Raw genomic sequence first — 10,472 nt, forward strand, 5'->3', positions numbered from 1 at the left:
ATTACTTATATAATTACAAATTTATTTATTCATTTAAACGGAATATTATCATTGTTTCTTGTGAACATTTTTAATTTATTGACAAGTTGGATTCTCTTCTTAGTTTTCATTTGTTTATCAAAGAAAACTTGATCCTTTTTTTATATTTTTCTCTACTCTTATTAAACAAAAAACAAAGTTTAATTAAGTTTTAACTAAATGCAACTTAACTGCAGAAAATTATTCTATGTAATAATTAACGTGTGTGATTATCAAGTAATTAAATAATTAAAAGAAACAAAACTTTATTACTTATATAATTACAAATTTATTTATACATTTTAACGAAATATTAACATTGTTTCTTGTAAACATTTTTAATTTATTGACAAGTTGGATTCTCTTCTTAGTTTTCATTTGTTTATCAAAGAAAACTTAATCCTTTTTTTATATTTTTTTCTACTCTTATTAAACAAAAAACAAAGTTTAATTAAGTTTTAACTAAATGCAACTTAACTGCAGGAAATTATTCCATGTACTAATTAACGTGTGTGGTTTTCAAGTAATTAAATAATTAAAAGAAACAAAACTTTATTCTTATATAATTACAAATTTATTTATTCATTTTAACGGAATATTAACATTGTTTCTTGTAAACATTTTTAATTTATTGACAAGTTGCATTCTCTTCTTATGTTTTTTTTTGTTTATAAAAAAAGATTTGATCATTTTCTTATATTTTTTCTACTTCCAATAAAAAAAAAAACAAAGTTTACTTAAGAATGTTATATCATAACTAAATGTAACTGCAGGAAATTCAAGATGAATCAGTACTCCCTCTGTGTCATCGCAACGTGGAGATGTTCACCAGGTCACAAAGATGCAAGCAGTCTGCAATTAGGACGGACACGATTTCCACAGTCTTAGATCACGATCTTGAAGATTTGGACGCAGAACCAAGTAAGTCTTTGTTTCTATTTGCTTACGTCTCAGATTTTAATTCTCATGATGCGGCGAAAGCTAATTATATATATTTTTTTATTACCAATTTCCAAAACGGATTACGAATTGCTACCATTGTTAAAAGTGCGAAACAGCTACGGCAGATACGTGACATAACTTCAGCTCGATCAGTCTTAGAACGCACGGTGAATTTTCCTTCTGTTTCTTCCGCAATTTCAACAACAATAACAAAAAGTAAAGTGAAATCACTGCCAACAATAAAAGCTGAATTTTGATGTATAAATAATTTTTAAATTTGATGCTAAGGTGGTCTTGGAAATTGAACAGTTGAATATAAATTTAGTTTATTGTCAACAGCTGACAGATTGCACGTGGTGGCTTTGGGACGTATCGATGAGGTCTCTAATGGTGAACAGGAGACACGCAGACCCAGCATCAAGGTGGACAATTGGGATCTGATCTATACTGAAAGAGATTCGAGGAACAGGAAGAAGCTATGCCCCGCGTGCACCGAGCTAGCAAGGAAACCAATGAAACCCGCAACCTCTGATCTTCTCCTGCCACCGGATCTTCCCCTGGACGCCCGCAAGGTTCGTCGCTATTCCATTCCGAAAAAAAGAGGCATCTTTTCAAATGTTTTCGTTCGTCTGCTGTTATTACATGCCTTCTCCTATTTTCGTAGGCCACAACGCTTCGAAGGCATTACTACCCGGAGGGCGGATGGGGCTGGATCATAATTGCCTGCACGATCCTCGTGCACATCCTGAACGTCGGTCTGCAGATGTCCTGTTCCCAGCTGATCACACCGGCTGCAGACAAGTTCAAAACTTCGCCCGTCCACATTGCAGGTAAACGAAAATCGCCGTGAAAGACAAAAATATATATAGAAAGAGAAATGAACGGAAAGAACAACAAAAAGGGATGCTGGAGCATCCGAACTGTTTGCGAAGTTTCCACTTTATCCTCTGATTTATCTCCGGGTCGCAATTAGTTTCCGAGACATTTGCTCCACATAAAATTTCGCACATTCATCTATGAAACAATGCACATAAAATCCGCCGCTCTGACGGGCGGAACGGGAACGAAAGAAATCCTTTTTGCTAGCTGCGTTTTCCATGAGAGAAGGATAAGGACCTTCTACTCATAAAAATCGGTAATTCAGACTTCATCTCGAACTTTTGTACGCTTATCTTAACGGATATCTTTATATTTGCGGCGCACTATTGACAAGACCATTAGTTTAATTATGCTTTATCTATAAACTTCATTGCACACAACATATTGAGATTAATTAGTTAACTAATTAGTGCGCTAAAAGGATATTCTGAGACTTGAAAGTTAATTATTTCAAGCTTAATTGTTAATTAAGGAATGTTACTGTTTCAATTACACTCAATGTATTCGCTACAATCTTAATTGCCATTAGCTTTTATATACCTTTCCTAAGTTTAGAGCAGCGGTCGGGGNNTAGGGAAATTTTTCTAATTTCATCTTACCAAACTCAGAGAACGGTTCTCTGACTACTTTTCAGATCTTGATGTACAAACTGTGATTTGGGTTGAAGATCCTTTTAAATGTGAAATAACTAACATACCAGAAGAACCTCTAGGTTTGGCAGAGGCAATTCTTGAACTTACATTCAATACTGTATTCAATTTGAGACCAAAGCAAATCTGTCGTCTTTTTGGTTGCCAAAGGCTGCAAAAGCTTTCAAAATTGCACATGAGGAGGCGGTAAAAAAATTGCTGCCATTTGCAACAACCTACCTTTGTGAACAAGGCTTTTCCACTCTAATGAACATAAAAACGAAAAACAGAAATCGATTTAACGCCGAAGACTGTATTCAAATTGCTTTTACATCAAAAAGTCCCAATTTTAAAGTAATTATATCAAACGTGAAGCAACATCATGCTTCCAAAACCTGAAGGAGGAAAGATTTCAATTAATTTTTGTTTGTTTCAATTTAAGAATTTTATTTTGTTTGTCTATTACTATTTGTTACTATTCTCATGTAACTTTTTTTTTATAAATATGTAAAAGCAAATTAATTCAATAAATAATGTTTATTTAAAATTTACATTGATTGTTTCATGAAATCAGAATGGGGGGGGCTAATATCGACTTACACAATAATATTTTGGGATAATGGTTAAAAAAGTTCCCCGACCGCTGGTTTAGAGAAATTCATTAAATATCACAAGGTTTGCAAATTAAAACTTTTTTTTAAAAAAACCCACAACATCTTGAAATAATTAATACAAAAAATAGTTTTTAATAATATTAAGCACTATTTAGAATATTTGAATATAATCATACAGATTAACGCCGGAATTGGGTTTAAATAGATTGGATCAATTGCTAAATGCCAATTCAGATTTCGGTGAAGATACCTTTAGGACGGATTAGGGCGATTAGACTGATAAACGCGCGCGACACGGCAAAATCTGATCGAAACGTGAAAATCTTGATTTCTCTTCACTTCGGATCGATATTTAATTAAAACGGAAGAAACAAATACGAATCGGACTTCCCTCCTCCACTACCCCGGTTAAATATTTAGTTTGGCGTGCCACGAATTTTAATCTAACTCCCGAGGTCCGCTCGTTTCTTTACCAGAAATTTAATTAAATTTTTATACTGCCTCACATTTATATATATATATATATCTATAAATTTATATATATATATACACACGCACACTTGACAGTTTCATTGTTGGTTTCCGAGAAGAAAAATCAAAAGTCAACTGATAATGGTCCATTACCACCACCAGAACAAAGGGGGGGCGATGCTTTGGTTAAATTCAAATTATCTTTTATTGCGAAGTTGGGGGGTAACGAAAATCGCGTCCCGCGGTTCGGTGAGGGCTCTTCCCGAAATTAAACGCATAAAAACAAATTAAATTAGTCTTCTCTGCCTTTTTCTGCTCTCACTTCGACGCAGTTGTTGTTCTTTCTTTATTTTTTTTTAATTGGAGAATTGGCTTCCATCGATGATGAGGTCGACGAAAGTGGAAGCCATCCCCCGAATTGTCCTCGGAAAATACTGCACAATGCAAACGGGGGTGGAATGTTGTTGCAGAAATGATGGTGAAAGAGAGAGGATCGAAGGTGGCAAAGGTCGACGCGTTGCGAATTAAAGTTGAAGCCCACGGGGGAGCAATAAATTAACTTCGTCTCCCTGACAAATTCCCAGGCCACGACGTCGGGTCATTGGTCTGTCAGCGGATGCATCCTAATTACGTAAATCCCTTGCTTTTTTTCCCTCTTTCCTTTTTGTTTATTTTTTTGTTTTGTTTGCTCGCTCGGTTGGTTACCGTTGACGCAATTCACGTTAATTCGGGAAATTTCCCTTCTGCACGTAACGTCGATTGAAGTTATCGTACCAATTATATAGCCGCAATCCCTTTGATATCACCAATAACATAAACATGATCAATGCAATCCATCTCCATAGTAAACCTTACATAATGAGTTGACATTACGCAATTCAATTTACATACAAATACATAACTTTATGACCAGAAATGATATACAGAGTGCGTACCGCGTTATATGGAAACCGCGCTATAAGAAACTCGGATTTAACCGATTAATTCGTAGCGTGTTCTATGGAAACCGTCTACCGCGTTGTATGGAAACCGCGTTATAAGAAACTCGGAATTAGTACAAATCACATCATTCGTATCGCGTTATATGGAGAGCAATAAATACAAAAGACCAGATAAATTATAAATTATTTTTATTGAATTGAATTGAATAGTTCATATAAGGATTGATAAAAAAAAAATGAAAGAAGAACTAAACTAAAAGACTGTTTTTCAACAAAAACAATGAAGACTTTTTGTAAAATTATGTAATCTTTCAACACTCATCAAATATGACTCGCCTAACTCGTCTTCTTTTAATGGGCAAAATGTCTTCATCACTTAGTTCATCTTCATATTGGTTTTCGATTGTAGCTTTTTTTTTCTAACTCCACTAAAACCTCTCTATAGGAATCAAAGCAATTTCTTAACTCTCTTTTAAACTTTGCGCTGCGCACCGTTGAACGATCAGCTTGAATCAAATGAAGTTCTAATTCTTTAACCAAATTTAGCCATTTTCTCACATCTTGTAAATCGAGATTTGGCACTCATTCCTTTCCTTATTTTCGTTTACCAATGCATTTGAGGTGGATGCATCAATTAATTCCATCAGTTCTTCCTCATCTAAAGTTTCTTCCCCGAGTACTAGTTCTCTTACATCCTGATGGTTTACTGCAAATTCTTCATCGCTTAAACGAGAAGCAATGTTTACTATTTCTGTAACTGGGAGTGAAATTGTAGAATCATCTTGTATTGCTTTAACCATTTGAGTATAAAAGAGGATTTCCAACGTTAACGTTGATGGTTTAATTCCGCGCAAGCCGATGACACGGTTCTAATACAATCTAAAATAGAAAATTCCATCCACACTTGAGTAAGGGTTTTATTTTCACTGTTTTCTAATCTGTCGAAAATGGTTTGGAAAAGTTGGCGTGTGTAGTACATTTTTAAAGTTTGAATGACTCCTTGGTCCAAAGGTTATATTAATGACGTGCAGTTAGAAGGAAAAAAGACAATTTTCACATTTGGATGATCCAGTTAAAATATCTAGTTACTAGAGTCATTCATACGCTGCGCGGAAGGAACTTATGGGATGATGTTGAACGGAAACCGCGCTGTAAGAGTACCGCGTTATAGGAGGGCTGTCGCAATTTCATATCCGCGTTATATGAGGGTTGACTGTAATCAAAGCTGCATATACTTTATATGCATTGTATAATATAAAGCTACAATAGAAACTTATTTAATATTTATCATCAACATTACATATTTAATATATCTACTGTGTAAATTTAAACGAAAAATAATTTCTTAATTAACATATCCAAATTGAAGTTCACAATAATGTTACGAAATATACATTTAATTCGTATTGTAATACGACGGGTGCTATCGCGTACGAAATACAAATGTAAAGTATAAAAAAATCTTCACGTCGGAGGAAAGATACTAGGCGCCACTTTCTTTTCCGGAGAGGAAGAACTCCAACTTCTGCTTCTTCAGATCAGCACACTTCTTCTCTATAGAGCTCCTTCACAGTTCTGGACCAAATATATATATATTTATATCTCTTCTACTGGAGACCACAACCGTCTCTCTTCACGGTTCGATCCGGTATCCCCTAAATTCTGGACCGTTATTTTCAGTATTGTCAACTTTACCACGTTACATTACATAACTTATTTATGAAACAGAAATTACAAAGTAGAAATTTTAAACATTTGTAACAATTTGATGTAAGAACGTAGGCAACTGAAGTAGCACACTTGTACAAGAAACATTATTTGAATTCAAATTCGAAATAAATTGCAACAGAATTTTATAAAATATTAATTTATAATATTTAATTAATTATCGAACAAATAATTACATTTATTATTTTTCTAATAATTTTAAAAACAAGCTGTCATTTAAAATATTAATCTATTGGTGTTCAGATGATAACAGTATGAATAATAAATATTATATTACATGATTCCAATAATACAATTAGATAATGTTGGTATAATTTTATCTGTTTTTGGATGTTGTTTAAAAATCTTTAATCTAAATCTTACTGAAGATAGTTAAATAAGTATAGCTACAACTTATATTTATTAGTAGTAGTATTAGTAGTTAATAATTATATTGTAATCTTTCCTTGGCGAGATCACAGAACTGAACATTTCTTCTTTTTCTTCTGACGAATCTGGGCGATTACAGCTTTCTGGAAAACCGCGTCCACGTTTAACATCAACTTAGATGAACATTCCACGTAATCGTTTGCTTTTATCTGCTTCTGCATTTCCAACCCCTCGGCTTCGGTGACACAATCTTGGTTGCTCTGTCTCAAATCGATTTTTGTTGCTAAAAAATGATCGGTTTATACTGTTTGATCATGAACAAGTTATGATGTTTACTCACCAGCCAAAATGATGATGCATTTGGGTCTGAAGTACCTCAGTTCTTGGGACCACTTTGACAGCACACTGTTGAAGCTAGTCCTGGAATCCACCGAGTAGCACAACACGAAAACATTGCACTACAAGCAGATTTAGACTTTGCGATATTTAGTTTTTTTGTATCCTTACTTCTTTATAGGCCAACACTCTGATCTTGTCGTACTCCTCCTGACCGGCGGTGTCTGTGAGGATCATCTTGTGCGGTTTTCCATCAATATCTAAATCCATGGAATACGTGTCGAATCTTAAACATATTTATTAATTACAGTGAAAATACCTGCGATTAGATGGTGATACATACACGGTGGACGGATGTGTGTCATCGTACTTCTTCTCTTTGTAGGCGAACAGCATACACGTTTTACCGGTGTTACCATCGCCCACCACCATAATTCGAATTAATTTTTCCATTTTTTCTGAGACTAAAAGAACACAATAGCGTGCAGCGACATTTCACACCTATTTCATCCGCAGCCAATTCATATTTTGACGTCTTATCGCTGCACCATTCCAATATCTGGCTTAGATAAGATTTCCTCCATTATACATATCAATTTCTCCTACAGCTCAAGCACTATTTCAAAAATCGGAATTATCTTTAGTCGATTGTAAGTGCTAAAAATAGTTTTTCAATGTTATCCACTTACAACACAACAAAATATGGATTATATTGATCCACTATTGATTTTCTCAATTCTTAACAAAAATCAGTATTTTTACTCGATTAATTAATATAAAAATCATAAAAGGACATGAAACTATAGCATTGTTAAAAATATCAAATAATTTAATAAATTACTACACAATCTGACAACTTTATCTCTTTAACTTGACTTGTGAACGATTGAATATTGAAATCTGAAATGTTGTTTTCAGAGAATTGCGCATTCCTCTTTTTTCGGTTTTGTTTTTTTTACAAAATGTGGATGGATTGCTGCGATCACAGCTTTCTGAAACACTATATCCACGTTCAGCAACAGTTTCGAAGAGCATTCCACGAAATCGTTTGCTCTGATCTCCTTCTTCAACCTCAAACCTTCTGAAGTTGAGACACAACCATTGTAGATTTTTCTCAAATCGCTTTTGGTGGCTGCAAACGTAAACAGTTTGTAGCATAGATACACGTCTAGATCTTAACACTAACCAGCTAAGATGATTCTGCAATTCGGTTTGATCTTCATCAATTCCCTGGCCCATTTGTTCCTAACATTTAAGAAACTTATCCTACAATCCACAGAGTAGCACAAAACAAACACATCGCACTAAAAATAATGGTTTTTATCATTTTTAACTTAAGGTTTGATCAGTTACTTCTTTGTAAGCCAAGATTCTGATCCTGTCGTACTCCTCTTGTCCAGCCGTGTCCGTTAGTATCATCCTCCTTGGTTTACCATCGATTTCTATGCTCATGGAATATGAGTCGAATCTTCAAGTAATTAATGTTATCACAACACGATGAATTGATGAGCATATACATACACAGTAGACGAATGATGATCATTGTACTTCTTGTCTTTGTAAGCGTAAAGCATGCACGTCTTCCCAGTATTACCATCGCCAACCACGGTTATCCGAATTATACCATCCATAATTCCATATACACTGCTTACCAATATTTACTTTCCTCACTAGATTTCATTAATACCTTATCATATCTCCCTGATAAGATTTAAGTCTTTCTTGTGAAATTAATATATTTACAAATATATAGACAATAGAAAATTTATTTGTTTAAATACAGAAATCACAGCAGAACACAGAACTTTTTCTTGACAATTTTGGGTCTTAATGCTGCCGTTATGGCCTTCTCGAAAACCTCGTTCACGTTGTACATCAGCTTTGAAGAGCATTCCACGAAATCGTGAGCTCCTATCCTCTTCTTCATCTTCAACCCTTCGGACTTCTCAATACATCCTTCCATGCTCTGTCTCAAATCGGATTTAGTAGCTGACAACAGCAACGGTTAACATTATATAATAATTTTGTTACGTTTTACTCACCAACAAGAATGACGATGCAGTTGGGCCAATAGTAATTCAGCTCTTTGATCCATTTGTCTTTAACGTTATCAAAGCTAGTCCTGGAAGCGACCGAGTAACACACTATAAAAACGTTGCACTGCATTGAATTATAGATATTAGTTTGATTGAATGAAATTAAATAGAAAATTAAAGTTATTACGTCTTTGTATATGCTTTGCCTCAATCTATCATAATCTTCCTGACCTCCGGTGTCTATGATGGTCATCTGTTGAGGTTTTCCATCGATCATGATCTCCATAGGATAATTTTCTATTCTTTAATTTACATCATCATTGCGATAAACTGATTGATTACTTGATCAAACTTACACGGTGGGCACTTGCGTTCCATCGAATTCCTTCTTTTTGTAAGCCAGCAGCAAACAGGTCTTTCCTGTGTTACCATTGCCAAGCACCATTATCTGAATATTTTTGTCCATCTTTAACTATTACTCAATAACAATAATTTACGCCCGTTGCATTTAATCTTTGACTACTAGAATTGTTATCTCTCTCATTACATTTAATATATCTCACAGATAAGATTCGACACTTAATTGCCTCACCTATTTTACTAAAAACTCATGAAACTGTTTAGTTTTAATTGAATCATTTGCAAGTAATAACTATTACCCATTCTATCCCTTTTCAAGTTGTTGGTTTTTGAAGATAGAACCAATCGGATTTTCGTGATACAGGCGACCTCATTGTTTTTATTTGGATTCGAATTAGAAAAGTTTTGAATTTATTCGACTCGAGTATATTTGGTTGCATACAGTTAAGCTTAAGATTTTCAGCGCTTTTCCCAGAGATAGCGCTGAATTCTGATTCGTTTCAATTCAAATTACCTCAATAATATTTCCCGATAAAAAAGCCATATCCGGTGTAAAAAGGCATTAAACTAAGTTTGTCGTGAAGTAGTAAACTTATTTGGGTTTACTGCCTGACAGGAACTATTAATGCTCAAGTTTTACGAGACTTCCAGTCTGGAATCGACTTGATTTCTCAGATATTTTTAACATTTCCTTAAGATCAATTCTCTACTCTTTTTTAATGAGATATTCAATTGTGGATTTTAAAATATTTACTGTTTCTTAATTCTGCAATCTTTTTTTAAGAAATTTGATTCTTATCCAATTTGAAATTGAGTATAATCAAAGAATATATTCAATTTTCGATTTAAAAATATTTACAGTTTATTAATTCTGCAATCTTTTTTAAGAAAGTTGATTCTTATCCAATCCGAAATTGGAGTATAATCAAAGAATATATTCAATTGTCGATTTTAAAATATTTACAGTTTATTAATTCTGCAATCTTTTTTAAGAAATTTGATTCTTATCCAATCCGAAATTGAGTATAATCAAAGAATATATTCAATTGTCGATTTTAAAATATTTACAGTTTATTAATTCTGCAATCTTTTTTAAGAAAGTTGATTCTTATCCAATCCGAAATTGGGTATAATCAAAGAATATATTCA

The 10,472-nt window shown here is 33.8% G+C and overlaps 4 protein-coding genes across 4 annotated transcripts in view; 1 reads left to right on the forward strand and 3 right to left on the reverse strand.

The window, feature by feature from the left end:
* LOC108558543 overlaps positions 1-1,810 on the forward strand; it is a 2,738-nt gene extending 928 nt beyond the window's left edge. The window contains exons 2-4 of the mRNA XM_017915486.1: positions 792-939; positions 1,300-1,532; positions 1,625-1,810. Of these exons, the coding sequence (XP_017770975.1) occupies positions 792-939; positions 1,300-1,532; positions 1,625-1,810 (567 nt within the window). The remainder of the gene's footprint in view (positions 1-791; positions 940-1,299; positions 1,533-1,624) is intronic.
* Positions 1,811-6,465: 4,655 nt separating this feature from the next.
* LOC108558546 (ras-like GTP-binding protein RhoL) lies at positions 6,466-7,607 on the reverse strand. Its single transcript, XM_017915489.1, has 4 exons — positions 7,271-7,607; positions 7,099-7,213; positions 6,932-7,049; positions 6,466-6,874 (listed from the first exon to the last, which is right to left on the reverse strand). The coding sequence occupies exons 1-4, from the start codon at positions 7,378-7,380 to the stop codon at positions 6,678-6,680; spliced, it is 540 nt and encodes a 179-aa protein (XP_017770978.1). The 5' UTR covers positions 7,381-7,607; the 3' UTR covers positions 6,466-6,677.
* Positions 7,608-7,782: 175 nt separating this feature from the next.
* Positions 7,783-8,600, reverse strand: LOC108558544 (rac-like GTP-binding protein ARAC9). Its single transcript, XM_017915487.1, has 4 exons — positions 8,449-8,600; positions 8,281-8,395; positions 8,114-8,231; positions 7,783-8,059 (listed from the first exon to the last, which is right to left on the reverse strand). The coding sequence occupies exons 1-4, from the start codon at positions 8,556-8,558 to the stop codon at positions 7,842-7,844; spliced, it is 561 nt and encodes a 186-aa protein (XP_017770976.1). The 5' UTR covers positions 8,559-8,600; the 3' UTR covers positions 7,783-7,841.
* Positions 8,601-8,675: 75 nt separating this feature from the next.
* LOC108558545 (ras-like GTP-binding protein RhoL) lies at positions 8,676-9,440 on the reverse strand. Its single transcript, XM_017915488.1, has 4 exons — positions 9,320-9,440; positions 9,151-9,265; positions 8,970-9,087; positions 8,676-8,916 (listed from the first exon to the last, which is right to left on the reverse strand). The coding sequence occupies exons 1-4, from the start codon at positions 9,427-9,429 to the stop codon at positions 8,714-8,716; spliced, it is 546 nt and encodes a 181-aa protein (XP_017770977.1). The 5' UTR covers positions 9,430-9,440; the 3' UTR covers positions 8,676-8,713.
* Between the last annotated feature and the right edge of the window lie 1,032 nt (positions 9,441-10,472).

Source organism: Nicrophorus vespilloides, unplaced genomic scaffold, assembly GCF_001412225.1.
Source record: "Nicrophorus vespilloides isolate i.1.1-1 unplaced genomic scaffold, Nicve_v1.0, whole genome shotgun sequence".
Classification (NCBI taxonomy): Eukaryota; Metazoa; Arthropoda; class Insecta; order Coleoptera; family Silphidae; genus Nicrophorus; species Nicrophorus vespilloides.